Source organism: Caretta caretta, chromosome 3 (genome assembly GCF_965140235.1).
Source record: "Caretta caretta isolate rCarCar2 chromosome 3, rCarCar1.hap1, whole genome shotgun sequence".
NCBI lineage: Eukaryota > Metazoa > Chordata > Testudines > Cheloniidae > Caretta > Caretta caretta.
In genome coordinates, this window is record NC_134208.1 from 48,169,634 (window position 1) to 48,187,759 (window position 18,126).

Genomic DNA, 18,126 nt, shown 5'->3' on the forward strand with positions numbered 1-18,126 from the left:
TTGAGACTATGAATTTGCTGAGGAGAAATGAGGGGTGGTAAAAAAAAAAATTTGACCAGCTGCTGTAGTTATTCTTTTACTTCTCAAAAGCAGAGTAAAACCTGGCCTCTTCATATATATCAGCTTGGGTATTTTAAATAGTTGCGTTCTCAACAGCTGGATCATTTCCTCCAATGTAACAGACTTGTTAATTGCCAGCTATGTTTCAAACTATCAAAGATTGCCTGTTACTATGAAGGCTGCATGAGACATACTGACCTCTTCAAATCTGGCTCTGATGATTGTTATCCAGTGCTTAATGGTAGTGAAGGAGTCTGGGTGGCAGATAGCCAGGATGGCTTCTCCCATACCTGCTGCTTTATTTAATTCTGCCTTTTTGTCTTCCAGCTTTCTCATGAATTCCTAAAGCAGAAACAAAGATTTCAGTTAGTTGCTGGCACCAGTTGAAAGAAAAATCTGAGTAACTTCAATGAGTGTTGGCCAAATCTGGAAGGCTAAAGTTCTCTATTGGATCATTCAAAGCCTGAACTGATTCAATGGGCAGAGGGAAAAAGAATAAGAGATGAGACAAGTCCAATTTTTATAAGAAAAGTTCAGAGAGACAAGGTGGGTGAGGTAATGTCTTTCACTTGATCAACTTCTGTTGGTGAGAGAAACAAGCTTTCGAGCCATGCAGAGCTCTTCTTAAGGTCTGAGAAACTGTCGACACTTTCAAAAGATGAGCCTGGATACTTAACTTCATAACTTTGCTAGACACTAAAAATCCTGGTCTAAATAAAGACACTGGATTTATGGCTTATTACAACAATTACCCACTATTCCCCCTTTTTGTCCTATGACTGCATGGGTATTAATGGGCCACTTCACCTTGAATGGTCCCTTAGAATACACGCTAACTACTTATGCTAAACTTTCTGTTCGATCTCGCATTTAGCTGTGACATTCTGAGTACCTTTCCCAGATCTGGAGAAGAGCTCTGTGTAGCTTGAAAGCTTGTCTCTCTCAACAGCAAAAGCTGATCCAATAAAAGATATTACTTTACCCACCTCGTCTCTCTAATATCCTGGGACCAACACTGCTACATCACCACTACATACAAGAAAAGTTAAGAACATTTAAAAAAACCTATTCCATATAAAGAACTAAATTAAGATTTAAAATATATAACATATTAGCCTGCAACTCTTTAGTAATGCAACACGTTGTATATGCTTGTGGTATATATGACCCTATTAAAAAAAATCATACCACTCGATAAGATACTGTAAATCAAATGTGCTGTGGGGTTGGAGTCACAACTAGAAAATTTTCAGGAGACCTAGCCTGTTTATCAGTACTAATCCTACAATATACCCAGGTAAAAGCTCCTTAACAGGTGCTGAAGGAACAAACTATAAAGAACCAGACAGCAGAACTGGCTGGGAATTTTCCATGAGAATTATTTTCCAATGGAAAAATATCTTTTTCCAAAATTGAAATTTCCCCAAAGAAAATTTCAATTTTATCAGAAAAATTTGATTTTCCATCAGGAAAACTGAAATGATGGCTCCCTGGCTGCCCACCTGGAAAGCTTTCCTCAATTTCATTTTTTGTCTGCAGGGAGAAAATGAAATTGACATGAACCTTCCTAGTAGGCAGTTGGGGAGCTACAGATGGGCTGGGGAAATGGCAGGGAAGCTGGGAGCCCTGGATACCCACATGTCCCACAGCATCTCCAGCAGCTGGGCCTGGGGGGAAAGCTGAGCGTTGGGTGCTTAGGCTCCAACAGCTTCTTGTCAATTTCTAATTACCTCCTGAAACTTGCAGATTGTGTAGTTAGACTTGATTTGGGCAGAGTAGGCAGTACCTGAATCTGGATTAAGTTAAACAAGTATATGACTCTAAGACCAAATCAGAGTTATGTTTCCAGTCTGGTTGTGTTGAAATCCTGTGAGCTATTCTTGCAATTTCAGCTCAAAATGGTTTCTGTATATATACAGTGTATTTTAGTATTTGTTACACTGAGAAACTGGCAGCATTGGCAAGAGCCAGGCAGAATATTGGCAAACATAATGCAACCTTCCCTACACAACTCTATAAACGAACCTCAAAACTCTGATCTGCAACAGCCTAGATGTTTGGAATACTGAGCTTCCCCAAGCTGTGCTGAACTCTGTGGTCATTTAGTGATACACTAGAGACAGATTGAGAGCAAATTCATATTTTTTATTACCTAATGTAGTGCATTAACCTACTGTACCTCTTCGTCCCCAGACACTGTGATGAGTGGTAGAAAACTTGAATTGGCTGTGACATGTACCCTTCATTAAATCATGTACAGTTTTCAAAAAAAAAGCTAAATAGTGGGACATAAAAATGGACCTTTGAGGTTAAATGCCTAAAAATGAAAAGCTTTCAATATGTGGCTCGATACAAAGGTATTAAAATCATTTTACAGGAATTATAACATGCATTGTGAATAAAGGACACATTTAACATTTACCTCAATAATGCAGTCATTATAATCTAATAAGTGATTTGGGATAATATTGTAGCAACACAGATGGAAGAGAGATGATGTTTTAAATTTATGTAACATACCACACTTACCTACCTTTCATCTTTTCTCCTAAAAATTTCATATATACATTGGAGATATCACACTCATGATCAAATTAACAATGTATAACACAAATGGTAATGCTATACAGATTTCAAAAGCAAGTCATCCTTTGCAATATTAATTGGTACAACACATATACCAAGTATTTGTTAGTCTCTAAGGTGCCACAAGTACTTCTTTTCTTTATACCAAGTTTAGGAGACAAATTAGGTACTTAGGTACATATTTGAAATTTACATCATCACCAATAGACAGTAATTAAAAGATTGAATCTAACCCCCCAGTAAAGTAACATCTAACGAGACTAAGTAAGCAGCTCTAAAACCGTTACGGTATTTTTTATTATGAAGGCACTGGTTGAAGCCCCCTGGTTAAGGCTGCAGTGAGAGCTGCTGTATAAGCCCCTTCCTTCCTAACCTCTCATCGGAAAGTGGCATTTGAAAATTGGTTATTAACGTTTGGAGAACAGTAACTCTGGTGAGCCCAAAAGTGTACTGTGCTACCTTGTGAGAATTTTTTCAATTTATTAATGTGGGCATCGGGTATTAAGGATGCTGTCAGAATTGTTCTTAGATTGTGAACTCCATAGTTTCAATGTTTATTCTTTTTTTTACAAAAAATAATGTGATTAATGGTACATTTTCTCTTAGAGTGGACTTAGCAATCTTAACTATATCTTAGCTAAGTTTTATTTTTTGTGGGAATTATTTTATTAGTCTAGTGGCACAGGATGACATGCAGGCCCCATTAAAATCAATTGGGGTTTTGACACTGACTTCAGCAGGATCAGGATTTCACAGAGGAGAGCAAAAAAACCAAAAGGGAACCATTTGGAGCAGCTAGAGAGGACAGGCAGATAACAGGCATACTTCACTCCCTCAAAGATACCAGAAAAGCAGCTGGCAGCCCTTCCATGGCATTAATGGCACTGCTCAGAGCGCCAGTATGAAACTGCAGAAAAACCTGAGAGTCTCTGGATTAAGTTTAGAAGTGTGAGCAACAAGGGTGATGTCGTGGTGGGAGTCTGCTATAAACCACCGGACCAGGGGGATGAGGTGGACGAGGCTTTCTTCCGGCATCTAATGGAAGTTACGAGATCGCAGGCCCTGGTTCTCATGGGAGACTTCAATCACCCTGATATCTGCTGGGAGAGCAATACAGCGGTGCACAGACAATCCAGGAAGTTTTTGGAAAGTGTAGGGGACAATTTTCTGGTGCACGTGCTGGAGGAACCAACTAGGGGCAGAGGTTTTCTTGACCTGCTGCTCACAAACCGGGAAGAATTAGTAGGGGAAGCAAAAGTGGATGGGAACCTGGGAGGCAGTGACCATGAGATGGTCAAGTTCAGGATCCTGACACAAGGAAGAAAGGAGAGCAGCAGAATATGGACCCTGGACTTCAGAAAAGCAGACTTTGACTTCCTCAGGGAACGGATGGGCAGGATCCCCTGGGAGAATAACATGGGGGGGAAAGAAGTCCAGGAGAGCTGACTGTATTTTAAAGAATCCTTATTGAGGTTACCAGAACAAACCATCCCGATGTGTAGAAAGAATGGTAAATATGGCAGGCAACCAGCTTAGCTTCACAGTGAAATCCTTGCTGATCTTAAACACAAAAAAGAAGCTTACAAGAAGTGGAAGATTGGACAAATGACCAGGGAAGAGTATAAAAATATTGCTCAGGCATGCAGGAGTGAAATCAGGAAGGCCAAATCACACTTGGAGTTGCAGCTAGCAAGAGATGTTAAGAGTAACAAGAAGGGTTTCTTCAGGAATGTTAACAAGAAGAAGAAAGTAAACGAAAGTGTGGGCCCCTTCCTGAATGAGGGAGGCAACCTAGTGACAGAGGATGTGGAAAAAGCATACGTACTCAATGCTTTTTTGCCTCTGTCTTCACGAACAAGGTCAGCTCCCAGACTACTGCACTGGGCAGCACAGCATGGGGAGGAGGTGACCAGCCCTCTGTGGAGAAAGAAGTGGTTCGGGACTATTTAGAAAAGCTGGACAAGCACAAGTCCATGGGGCTGTATGAGCTGCATCCAAGAGTGCTAAAGGAGTTGGCGGATGTGATTGCAGAGCCATTGGCCATTATCTTTGAAAAATCATGGTGATCGGGGGAGGTTCCGGACAACTGGAAAAAGGCTAATGTAGTGTCCATCTTTAAAAAAGGGAAGGAGGAGGATCTGGGGAACTACAGGCCTGTCAGCCTCACCTCAGTCCCTGGAAAAATCATGGAGCAGGTCCTCAAGGAATCAATTCTGAAGCATTTAGAGGAGAGGAAAGTGATCAGGAACAGTCAGCATGGATTCACCAAGGGAAAGTCATGCCTGACTATTCTAATAGCCTTCTATGATGAGATAACTGGCTCTGTGGATGAGGGGAAAGCAGTGGGCGTGTTGTTCCTTGACTTTAGAAAAGCTTTTGACATGGTCTCCCACAGTATTCTTGCCAGCAAGTTAAAGAAGTATGGGCTGGATGAATGAACTATAAGGTGGAAAGAAAGTTGGCTAGATTGTCGGGCTCAACGGGAAGTGATCAATAGCTCCATGTCTAGTTGGCAGCTGGTATCAAGTGGAGTGCCCCAAGGGTCGATCCTGGGGCCGGTTTTGTTCAGTATCTTAATTAATGATCTGGAGGATGGCGTGGATTACACCCTCAGGAAGGTTGCAGATGACACTAAACTGGGAGGAGAGGTAGATACGCTGGAGGGTAGGGATGGGATACAGAGGGACCGAGACAAATTTGGGATTGGGCCAAAAGAAATCTGATGAGGTTCAACAAGGACAAGTGCATAGTCCTGCACTTAGGACGGAAGAATCCTATGCACCGCTACGGACTAGGGACCAAATGGCTAGGCAGCAGTTCTGCAGAAAATGACCTACGGGTTACAGTGAACAAGAAGCTGGATATGAGTCAACAGTGTGCCCTTGTTGTCAAGAAGGCCAATGGCATTTTGGGATGTATAAGTAGGGGTACTGCCAGCAGATCAAGGGACGTGATCATTCCCCTCTATTCGACATTGGTGAGTCCTCATCTGGAGTACCGTGTCCAGTTTTGGGCCCCACACTACAAGAAGGATTTGAAAATATTGGAAAACGTCCAGCAGAGGGCAACAAAAATGATTAGGGGACTGGAACACATGACTTATGAGGAGAGGCTGAGGGAACTGGAATTGTTTAGTCTGCGGAAGAGAAGGATGAGGGGGGATTTGATAGCTGCTTTCAGCTACCTGAAAGGGGGTTCCTAAGAGGATGGATCTAGACTGTTCTCAGTGGTAGCAGATGACAAAACGAGGAGTAATGGTTTCAAGTTGCAGTGGGGGAGGTTTAGGTTGGATATTAGGAAAAACTTTTTCACTCGGAGGGTGGTGAAGCACTGGAATGGGTTAATTAGGGAGGCGGTGGAATCTCCTTTCTTAGAAGTTTTTAGGGTCAGGCTTGACAAAGCCGTGGCTGGGATGATTTAGTTGGGGATTGGTCCTGCTTTGAGCAGGGGGTTGGACTAGATGACCTCCTGAGGTCCTTTCCAACCCTGCAATTCTATGATTCTATGAATGAATGGTGACATATGTGGGGAAGGTATGGCCAGAGAGAGGAGGATGGAGCTAGGGAGCCACAGCACAAAGCACTAAATTCCCAGTGGCCCCAAATTAAGTTGCAAATTGCCACACAACTCAGTGGCAGTTGTTGAAACTTTCCCTCCTGTGTTGAAGATCCTTCAGGTGGGAAAGCAGTAAACAGGCACAGTAAGGGAACCAGTGGCAGCACAACAGTGAACAAGGCATGCTGCCAGTGGTGATGACAGGCACTAGAAGGGACAGATACTACATGTGGATGCCATGAGAACTGTTTGATTGAAGTCAGGATACTCTGAGGATTCTTGAGTTATGCATAGTTAGACAGTCATGCCCTGTTAGCTGATACCAGCATCCACAAGGAGTGGTAAAAACATGATGCTTTTTTTGCACCCTCAGTTGTATGGAAGTTTTGTTACAATTTTCTCCCTCACAGTAGTCAAGAAATACATTACTATTACATTACATTACTATTATCATTCCTGTCGTGGCCTAACTAAAGTGTCAGGCAAATTAGTTGAAACTATAGCAAAAAACAGAATGATCAGACACATCGATAAACATGATTTGTTGGGGAAGATCAACATGGCTTTTGTACAGAGAAATCATGCCTCCCTGATCTATTAGAGTTATCTGAGAGGGTCAACAAACATGTGGGTGAACCAGTGGATATAGTGTACTTTGACTTTCAGAAAGCCTTTCACAAGGCTTTCTGAAAGTCAAAGTACACTATACTTTGTCCAAAGGCTCTCAAGCAAAGTAAGCAGTCATGGGATATGAGGGAAGGTCCTCTCATGGATCAGTACTTAGAAGATAGGAAACAAAAGTTAGGAATAAATGGTCATTTTTCAGACACGAGAGAGCTAAATAGAGGGGTCTCCCAAGGATCTCTACTGGAACCAGTGCTGTTCAACATATTCATAAGTGATATGGAAAAATGGTAAACACTGAAGTGGTAAAATTTGCAGACGATAGAAAATTACTCAAGATAGTTAAGTCCATAGCAGACTGCAAAGAGTTACAAAGGGATCTCAAAAAGCTAGGTGACTGGGCAACAAAATGGGAGATGAAATTCAGTGTTGATGAATGCAAGTAATGCACATTGGAAAACATAATCCCAAATATCCATACAAAATGTATACATACTAAATTAGCTGCTACCATTCAAGAAAAAGATCTTGGGGGTCATTGTGGACAGTTCTATGAAAACATCCGCTCAATGTGCTGGAAGAAAAGGAGTACTTGTGGCACCTTAGAGACTAACAAATTTATTTGAGCATAAGCTTTTGTGAGCTACAGCTCACTTCATCGGATGCATACGGTGGAAAGATTTTATATACACAGAGAACATGAAACAATGGGTGTTACCATACACACTGTAACGAGAGTGATCAGGTAAGGTGAGCTATTACCAGCAGGAGAGGAAAAAAAACCTTTTGTAGTGATAATCAAGGTGGGCCATTTCCAGCAGTTGACAAGAACATGTGAGGAACAGTAGAGGGCGGAATAAACATGGGGAAATAGTTTTACTTTGTGTAATGACCCATCCCCTCCCAGTCTTTATTCAAGCCTAACGTAATGGTGTCCAGTTTGCAAATTAATTCCAATTCAGCAGTCTCTCGGAGTCTGTTTTTGAAGTTTTTTTGTTGAAGAATTGCGACTTTTAGTCTGTAATCGAGTGACCAGAGAGATTGAAGTGTTCTCCGACATCACTCGATTACCTGATCACTCTCATTACAGTGTGTATGTTAACACCCATTGTTTCATGCTCTTTGTGGATATAAAATCTCCCCACTGTATTTTCCACTGCTTGCATCCAATGAAGTAAACTGTAGCTCACGAAAGCTTATGCTCAAATAAATTTGTTAATCTCTAAGGTGCCAAAAGTACTCCTTTTCTTTTTGCGGATACAGACTAACATGGCTGCTACTCTGAAACTTGTCCATGTACGGGGCAGTCAAAAAAGTTAACTGAATTTTAGGAACCATTAGGAAAGGGATACATAATACCAGAGAAAATATCATAATGCCACCATATAAATCCATACAAGTTGCTGGAGGATAGGTCCACCAATGGCTTTTAGCTAAGATGGTCAGGGATGCAACCCCATGCTCTGGGTGTCCCTAAGCCTCTGACTGCCAGATGCTGGGGCTGGATGACAGGGGATGGATCACTCGATAATTGCCCTGTTCTGTTCATTCCCTTTGAAGCATCTGGCATTGTCCACTGTTGGAAGACAGAATTCTGAGCTACATGCACCGTTGGTCTGACCCAGAGTGGCCATTCTTATGTTCTCATGTTAACTGCACACAAGTTTTTATTATTATTGCTGCTATTATTATTATTACTACTACAACTGCATGGAAGGTGTTTTGGTTTTTTGGGAGGTAACTTTCTCAATGGGAAGAGATATGCTCCTGAATTTTTCCTTAGCTGTGTCATTAACTTAGTTATTTTCACATTTCATTAGTTGAAATCCAGTTTGATGACTTGTAACCTAACATCTCCAGTATCTTTGTCACTGTAATATTTCAATACCTAATGCATGAGAAGCATGTCAACATGGTGTTTCATCATGACAGAAGGTTAATGGCTGAATACGTCATGTTGATGACATATATAGATGACCTTGACAAAAACAGTGTATGGTGGTTTCACTCAGAATTGCTAGGAGAACAGCTACACTGTTGGTATTAAAACAGCCTATCAACAAAGCTTACCAAATTACATTGCTTGCAAGACAGTTTTTGAACCAGTCTCTAATTTTAAACAACTCCTTTAAAAATGCAATTTTTTGCATTATTTTCTTAGTAAGACAAAATGGCTTAAAAGCCTAGTGAGATGTTACCCTGATAGACAGATAGCCTGAACTAAAAATGGGTGTTGAACCCTCAAATTTACAGAACTTTTAATTTCTTATTCTAGAAAACAAGTCTTGTTGCAGGACGTGATTATACTAGAGATACTTTGCTTTGTTTCATTTTATTTCCTTTCAGTAAATCAAGTCCAGCAGTCAGCATCCTCTCCATTATCTTACTTACCCTGTGCTGATCTATTAGTGTCCGCAGAGCCTCTTCATCATCTGGAAGGATGCCATGGAAACGAAGGGCCTGCTCTGCCTCAGCCAGCCACTCCAGAAGAACATGCACAACAGAGTGAAATTCCTCTGCCTGTTAAGAAAAAAACCACAGCCCTTTCTGAGGGAATCTGACAGAAATCACTCGGCTTTGGATTCTTCCCCTGAACAATGAAGCTGAGTCCAGCTTTGGAGTCATTCATCATGTAGCAGTACAGGCACATTAACTTTCCATTAAAAAGTCAATGATATACAGCACTACATTTCCATGACTGTAAAAATGTCTCATGCATCTCAAAAATTGTAGGAAGCCTAAAAGCCTGTTCATGCCGTTAACCTTCTGATTTATAGTGTATGTGCAGCTCATCTCAGAATGTCATGCCTTCATTCTGAAAAATGCCAAAGGAGGTGTTTTCATGTATCAGCTGGAGAGATGGGAATGATACTTTCTGAGTAGCCTTAATCATTACTTAAGAAAAATTAACAGAGTAAGTCTTATGTGGGTAGAGAGGACAAGGAGAGCCCATCCGTGGGCACCCCGTATAAAGACTACCTCTATTCATAGTCCCTGGGTTAGAGGTAGCACATTACTACTTCTTTTGAGCTCCCTGGGGGAACATATTACCCCAAAGAAGGCAGTGGGTACAGTGGGCTTGGCACACAGTGAGAACAAGCTGTCCCTTGCTAAAGGATGCACCCTCTTGAGCACCAGGACGCTCAAGGAGTGAATGTATGATTTCCCACTTAAGCGTCCTCTGTGGTGGGGCATCTCCACACCAGCCCTTACTCAGGGCTGTGCCTAAAAGGCTTTATTTAGATTGTAACGTCTTTGGGGCAGACAGTCTCTTTTTGCTGGTTGTTTGTACAATGGGGGCCCTGGTCCATGACTGGGGCTCCCAGGTGCTAACCCAGTATAATAATAATAAGAAAAAAGAAGAAAAGGCACAACCTACCCTGTAGTGAAAAAGTATAAAATTGGGGAAAAAAATATTTGAATTTTTTTGACCATTTTCTTAATTATAACATTAAGTTTTCAAGCAGTATATTTGTCTGTTTTCTCTCTGCTTCTCCTAGCCTTTTTACCTGATGGAGGGCCTGTTCCAGTCGCGTTTGCTTGGATACGGACAGGGCACAGACAGTCTCCCAGCGAGTGCTTAGCTCCTGCATTTGGACCTTTACCCAGGAGGAGTCATCACGACTGCCTTCTATGAGTTCTCGAGCAGAGCGTTTCAGAGCCTGGACACTGCTTGTCTTCTTCCCCAGCTCCTTCTGGAAGACCTGGGGACCACGCACACACATTTAACATGTTCAATTTATCATGGCTTCAGTGTCTCATGTGTGACCTAGTTAGTGGGGATATGGAGAAGACTAAAGTAGGGTTTAGTTTCACAGAAAATACCTCAATCTAAACATTCTAAAATGCACACATTAAGATTTTTACACCCTACATTTGGCTTTCTTCTCAACTGGGGTTAAATGGCTCCATATTTTTGCACATTTTCTGCAAGAAAACCCTCTACGCTTCAACACTGGCTCATTTACACTGGCAAAAAGGCTCACTCAACCTGAAAAAGTTGTCTAGCCTCGTGAAACATGGAAGTATATTTGTAGTTAGACCCTCTGAACTACCTGACCCACTGCGATGCACAAAAAGATGGTCACCTTAACATACGGGCTTTAAGCCCTTCAAAGCAATCGATTCACTGACACAATGATGAATGTGCAATGATGAATGTCCCAAATCACAGTGCAGTCAGATAAAGTGCACATCAAGAAGCAGGGTTAAAATAGTAAAATATAAATAAAAGTCCATCTGGTAATTTGACTGGATGGACTATAGATTATGTCACATATTTAAGTGATTGCATGTTCAGGTTCACAGCTGGAAAAATATCCACTTTCAAGACCCTTTTACATGATATGACAATTACAGTGCACTGCATTACTACTGATATATTAGTTAAAGGGCACAATGTGACTGCAGCATTGGTTCCAGGACACACATGTCTATGTTTCTAAGATACATCTCTTATGCGAGGGCCAGATATTTTCTCCTCTGCCCAAAGTCTGAGTAAACAGACTTCTGACAATGGGACACAATGGTGGCTGATGTGAAGGGAATGGAATCATTCCACACTCAACTGCACCACAGCTACAATGATTGGATTACAACGGCCTCCACAGCAGCTTTTTCCACCATAGCGCTGGGCTGGGCCGGGCCTGCAGAGTGACAGATTCACTGGCTATGTCCTGGATCCACGTCAAGCTTCACTTCACAAAACCCCTCTCCAAGCTACAGTGGATCGAGCCTCGGTAGCACTTAATAGTGCTGATTTCATAGCATTTTCCATTGTAGTCAGCAGCTTTGTGATGTCCAAACATTCCAGGTTAAATGGTTCTCTTCAGATTCTAAGAAAACATTTCTTTTTACAATTACAGAAGGACCAAATAAAAATTATATTGAAGTAGCTGCCCACAGTCTGATATTAATTAATAATAATTAGAAAAATATTTTTGTAATTACTTTGTGATTGTCAATCAGGTTCATCACCAAATCGATGTCTCCATGCACTGGCTGATCTTCTGCTAACTGAGGTTCAATTTTATATAGCCAGTCGATGAGAGCCTGCAGAGCATCAGTAAATTGTCCTGAAAATAACAGGGCTTCCTCCAGTTTGTTTTGTCTGGGGGAAAAAAAAACCACTAAGAAAAAAATCAATCACATTCATTAAGGAAACCTGCAATATAACTGACAGCATCCAACAGTCGCTAATAGATAACGATTTTTTTCAGCAGCTAGTGAAAGAAAAAAAACCCGTAGGGTCACTGTGGGAGTCTGTGGGGAGAGGAAGGATGGGCATGGCTTCTCAGAGCTCCCTGGAATGCAAGGAGAGCATACACATTGCACCACCTCTTGAAAGGATGCAGAGTAGAGCTCACTTTAGTGCATTTCCCCTCAGCAAGGGTGCCTGGTGCCGGGGAAAAGCAAGGCCATCTCCCAGCCCATCTTTCCCTTTGAGGTGACCAGAACACCAGGAATACTAGGAAGGAGCAGTGCTTGTGCTCCCCCATTTAAAAGACTCCAAACAAGCAACTTCTGTTCCTCTTTATTCAGCATAGAGAAGCACAAAAAGAACACAACCCCCTCTTCTTTATCTCTGCAAGTCTCCTTTAAAACAAGGAAACTTGGCCTTTCATTTTACCTTTCCACAGATTTTCCACAGATCGTATCCCATTTGTCTCTGAGCTCACTCAGCATATCGTCCAGTTTCAAATTGTCATCCGCCAGAGAGGTTTTCTCTTTGAGGGAGCGTCCAGTCCTGTTTGTGGTGTCATACACAGAATGTTTGGCTCCAAGAGATTTCTGGAACTCCTGTAGGAGTAGAAGGAAAAGTAAACACCTGTATAGTACTAGGTACTCGTGAGCTTTCGCTAATTCTTTCTTTTCATATAATTTTTGAACCAATAAATACATTTATAAATGACACTGTAAGAAAATCTTTATATCTCCCATAAATCATATTAAAATGCAAGTGAAATTAAAAGATTTCTGGTCTGCTAGTGTTATGATGAAGCTTAAAGTACTAGAGGTCTGGAGCCAGATCCTTTCCCCTGCTCTAGCTCCTCTGTACTGTTCTGCAAGCATGAACAGCCTGAAATCTGATTTAACTAACCCCTTGAGGATTCCTCCTGAACTGGCCATAGCAGAGCTGGCCATAGCAATTGCTACACCACCACCTTCCTATCCCTCAGCACAAGGAAAGGGGAATGACCAGAGTAACCCTGCTATCTGGAACAACCCTTCGGGAGTATGGACAGAGGGATTAAAATAGAGCATTACTCTATCTGCACTAATTTGTGTTGAGGGCCCAGGCTCATGTAGACTGGATCCAGGGGCTGCAAAGGGGTTCATTAGCCCAGCGTATCTTGTCCAGACTGGAGGATATGGGCTCCAGAGATGCAAAGTTCTTAACATAAAAGGGCCTAATCTTGCGGTCATTTGATCCAGAGAATCGTCACTGGGAGTTCTGTGTGCAAAGGAAGTGCAGACACAGGCCCCTTGGAAAGACGAGTGGAATCTGAATAATGTCGTTTAGGCTGGGAATTATGCCTTTTGGTGGCAGGTCTGTGAGTAAGGGACTAAGAAGGACTGTGAGACCTGATTAAAGCTCCCATCAGATTGGTCAGTATTGACTGTGCCTTCTCTATTGAGCTGCATTCTGCAGTTGGCAATGTCTTGCCACCAGCAAAGGAACATGGGCAAATGCAAATCACCTGGTACCCCACAACGGTTAATAGAACATCATAGTAAATAATTAACTAAAAGGAGACTGCCAAAAGATCCCACAACGCTCTCCAGCAATTTTCTGACAGCAGCAAGGTTTAAAATCAGTTAGATGATTATGTTTTAACCCATGCCTTTTTGAATTATGTATGGACAAACAGTGACAAATGAGGGGCTGTGGTTCATTAAACTCACACCTTCAAAATCAAACAAATTTTCTGTGTCAAGAGAATCACAAACCAAAAAGAGCTTTTGGGCAGAGCTTGTTGAAAGAGAATCTAATCTGGGCCTACAATAGAAATAATGCTACAACTTTCCTTATGGAATTACTACTAAGTATGATATGAACCAGACGTTCTCAGAACACAGAAAAGGATAGGGAGAAAGCCCTGTAGTCACTGCTGACTTGAGCTTTGTACACTACTCAACCTGGATGTAACAGTCCACCAAGTTCTGAAGTCTCATATTCAAACCCCCTACTGGAAGGTCCTGTTGTGTACCTTCCGTCAACACCCAAACTCTCCTGGATGACAGTGGCAAATTGGGGTTCACAAAGAAATCAAGGTCATGGCCCTACCGCTGCATTTATTTTATAATTTAATATTTCATCTCCCTTTCTTTTTCCACCCCTTAAGAAACCTGAAGTAGTCTACCTGCACCCTTTGAGAAACAATCTTGTACACACACACACAATCTTTCCCTAGGATAAACTAAGATCTTTTCAAAGTACTTTCAAAGTGGAGGGGAAGTATGAGGGAGACAAAAAACTCTGAATAAAAAAGCTCCTTTTCATATGAAATTTTAAAAAATAGTTTAAACTGTTCGTGAATTTATATTTTCTTTGGTGGGGGCTGTTAATCACCCAGCGCTACATATGTAGTGTTGCTTGATTTTCACAAACAGACAAAATGAAATAGCTGCCAGAGAAAGACTATACAGTAAAAGTGGAGTCAGAGATGAACAAAAGGTTTTAATTAATTCATTCTTCCAGGGTTAGCCTAGATAAATAATGCCAAATTCCACTTTCACTTGATTTCACTGAGGTGTAACTGAGAGCAGTTTTTTAGCCCATGGTTTAAGTCACCTCAGATATTAACTGTAGATCGGTGAATGAAACCTTCAATATTTAATTATCTACAGTACTTTCTTTCCATGGCAGATTGGTACTTATATTCACAGGTTAAGCGAGCCAAATCATGTAAGGAATAAATATGCATTAGGTCAAGGATGGACTGGATGACCTAATACGGTTTTTCCATCTCTGACTTCTAAAAATAATATACAAAGGAGAAAAAAATAACTAATAAACAGACCATGAATAACCATCAAAATCCCTGGCAACATAAATAAATATATGAGAGAGAGAGAGAACATTTTATCGTGGGGGATGTTGTGGGGAGTTTTATTATTATTAATTTTTTTGCAGTGATAACCTGGCAAACAGTGAAGCAGAGTTATTGCAGACAACACACACACAACTTCAGTGCACACCATCAGTTCAGATAATAATATCATTAACTAAGTAGAACAAGAAAAGGCTGGCTCACAGATTCCTGGTCTGAAAAGACAAAGACAGACTTCGGATGGGAGGAAAGAGACAACATATGAGCAGGATGAAATGCAGGATGATGAGAGGCACCTGGCTTATTAAATACAAATTTGGTTGAATTTTTTGTTTTTCTTGATGATTAAACACACTGAAATCATCTCCTGTCCTCCTTCTATCATTTATATCCCTCACTAGCCTCCAAAACAATTGCCAGCTTCAATCACAGTGTTTGTATGCCACACTGCACTCCATCCCTCATCATAGATGTGATTCATAAGATTTAAATAAAATTAATAAGCAGATGACTTAGGCAGCTAGTTTCTTGTAGGCATTTTGGAAGAAGGGGGACTTGAAGGAGGCATTTAAATAAGGAGGGTAGTGAGTTTGCCCACCAGGTGGAGACATGAAAGAGGTGCCATATTATTTGTGGGAGAAACAGACAAATAGGACATGGAGGGTAGTTTCACTGGTGGAGAGGAGAGGGATGGCAGACAACCCAATAAAAGACATGAGCAGGGAAGTAGGAGGGGCAGTTACATTGGGCCTTGAAGGACACCAAAAGAAGTTTGAACTTGATGATGTGGAGAAGGATAGCAGTGGAGGGATTCGTAGGGGGATGATGTGATCAGAACAGGCAAAAAGGATGATCATAATGCCTGCATTTTGCTCTAATTCTATATGATTTTAAATTTTGGCAACTATAGCAAACCCCAGAGCATACTAAAATGCAGAACTAGCAAGAACATTAGCACAAGTTTAGCTGAAGCTTTCAAGAGCAAATGAAGGTAAAGCCAGTGTTGCTTGACACGCTGCCAACTTTCTAAAAGTAAAGGAAAATATTTTCCATGTTGATATGCAAAGCTTAAGCTATCATGGAAAATAAGAGAGGATAAAAAAATGAATTGGAGACTGTAGGGGAAAACAAACACAATAGTATAGTGCAAGGACTTTAAGGGGATATAAAGCGATCATTATAAGGAGCTAGACTAAGGGCGGAAATGTGGAGGTGCAATCTCTTGAGAACACCATGTGGAACAAAGGAATAGCAGTGGCTGGGGAACACCATGGAAATAGTTTAAAAGAGCAGGACAATTCTATATCAACACTGCAGAAAAACCAACTGTCCTACAGTCACAAGCATGCCTTTATTGCTGAGAAAATTCTTCCAAGTTAAACTTTTCCACACAACTTTACGTTAGAGGATTCTACCATCCATCCATGCAATGCCCATCATCATGTTACCTGGGCTGTTTAAAAAATAAAGTCAAAGTAAAGATTTCCTCAGGGATTTTTCTGTCTTTTGTGGGGACTGAAGTTGATTTTTTTCCCTTTCACCTTACTATTATTAGTTATGGAAAAGCCAAATCAATCAGGTGAGATTTACATTTACAGCTGAAAGCAGCTGGGTTTGTTGAAAGGAGTTTCAGAGCTGTGGTTCCCAAGCAGAGAGAGTTCTCTCTCCTACTCTTACACATTTCACCCTTGTTACTGTCAATTCCATTGTACTTGATGCTTTTCAAATTATTTAACTAATCTTTCTACTTGACATATGAAGGATTTGCCAGTCAAAATACAAGAGTATTTCTTACTTTTGAGGGAATCCTAAAATGTGAAAAGCAGATTTTAAATCATCCTAACACAATACACATCAAAGCAATTTGTTGGTAACTGTAATTTTGGTAACTGTGATTTTAAAGACCAAAGAAGCATATACTATAATCTCTTTGGATATTTTCCTTTTTCATCAAATATTTCTCTCTCTCTTTGTTGACAGTTTCCATGGTTCTCTATTATTTTGTCTTTCCTCTTCACAGTTAACTTCTTCTCCAGAGATGAACAGTGACTGGGAAGAGCCCTTCTCGTTCCCACTAATTTTTCCATCTGGAAATGAGCCAGCATTTTAATTTGATGCTGGCAAACATTTCAGCATAGCAAAGCCATAAATCTATTGCTCTCTGCTGATTAAACAGTACAGGCTTGATAGACTTTCCTGCCATTGGACTTGGACATCCTGCATTTCATCATTCATGACTTACCTTATGCTGTGTAAGCTGCAACTTTATTTTGTCTGGATCATTTGCAATTTCGAGCTCTGAATCCAATGACTTTTCTGACTCTTCCAACCATGTCATAAGTTTGTTCCAGGCTTCATGGAACTGTGGAAAAGCATGACTTGGATTCACACAAATGTATAAACATGTTAGTACATAAAATATTCAGAAAAGATTAAAACCTGACATGCCATCTCAGGGCCAGAGTGTGACCAGCTGCTAGAGAGAGGTGCAATCAAGGAGCAAATCCAAGGAGACGTCCTCTCTTCATGGCCCCCACTTCTTCTGAGCTGCCTGTACTAAATCTTCTTGATTGTACAGAAAATCCCTGTTTTTGTTTCCTTTCCCTGACATCGGTCTGTCTCCTCACCCAGCTGGCCAAGGAGTGGGAGCATAGAACAATTAGAATCCCTTTCCATCCATTTGGGCCCTGCACTGGTCGGGGCTGGGGACCTGGCTCTTGATGTCAGCACTCAGCTATACTGTTATACTACTCTCCATCTCCCGATATTGTTTCTGCTTTCTGATTGTCTGGGAGTCACTGTGACCAGCTCTGCAAAGTATTCTCCCTCGACCATACATCTTCCTGCAGATTTGTGTGTGTGTGTGTCTGTGAGAGAGAGAGTGTGAGTGAGAGAGACGTTATTTGAAAATAAATGGTATTTTATTATAGGATTGCACAATTTATTACATCTAACAGTTTGTGTCATCCCAGTTGTGTGGTGGCAACAATTAACACAGGAATGTGTCTTGGCTTGTGATCATGGACACGACTCCATTTCAATAAAGTAAACAAACACTTCCCTGTTGAAATTTAAACACACTAAACTCCACTTCCCCATCTATCACATATGTCCCTTGCTGAGGGACATATGAATCAGAGATTAAATGACCAATTCCTGGAGAGGTGAATTATGTATGAGCATTCCCATTTCTTAAGTTCTTCCTCACAGTAAGTCAGAAGAGTGTCCTTGCCAGACAGAAGATATT

At 41.1% G+C, this 18,126-nt stretch overlaps 1 protein-coding gene across 17 annotated transcripts in view; it reads right to left on the reverse strand.

Annotated features, from left to right (window-relative positions):
- The window catches only part of DST (dystonin), a 485,843-nt gene that overhangs the window by 19,698 nt on the left and 448,019 nt on the right, over nucleotides 1-18,126 (reverse strand). For all 17 annotated transcript variants that reach the window (XM_048845229.2, XM_075126480.1, XM_048845239.2 and 14 more), the window contains 6 exons: nucleotides 17,122-17,241; nucleotides 12,455-12,624; nucleotides 11,776-11,935; nucleotides 10,335-10,529; nucleotides 9,217-9,345; nucleotides 259-402 (listed from right to left, as the gene is read on the reverse strand). In XM_048845229.2, coding sequence (XP_048701186.2) covers nucleotides 259-402; nucleotides 9,217-9,345; nucleotides 10,335-10,529; nucleotides 11,776-11,935; nucleotides 12,455-12,624; nucleotides 17,122-17,241 — 918 coding nt within the window. The remainder of the gene's footprint in view (nucleotides 1-258; nucleotides 403-9,216; nucleotides 9,346-10,334; nucleotides 10,530-11,775; nucleotides 11,936-12,454; nucleotides 12,625-17,121; nucleotides 17,242-18,126) is intronic.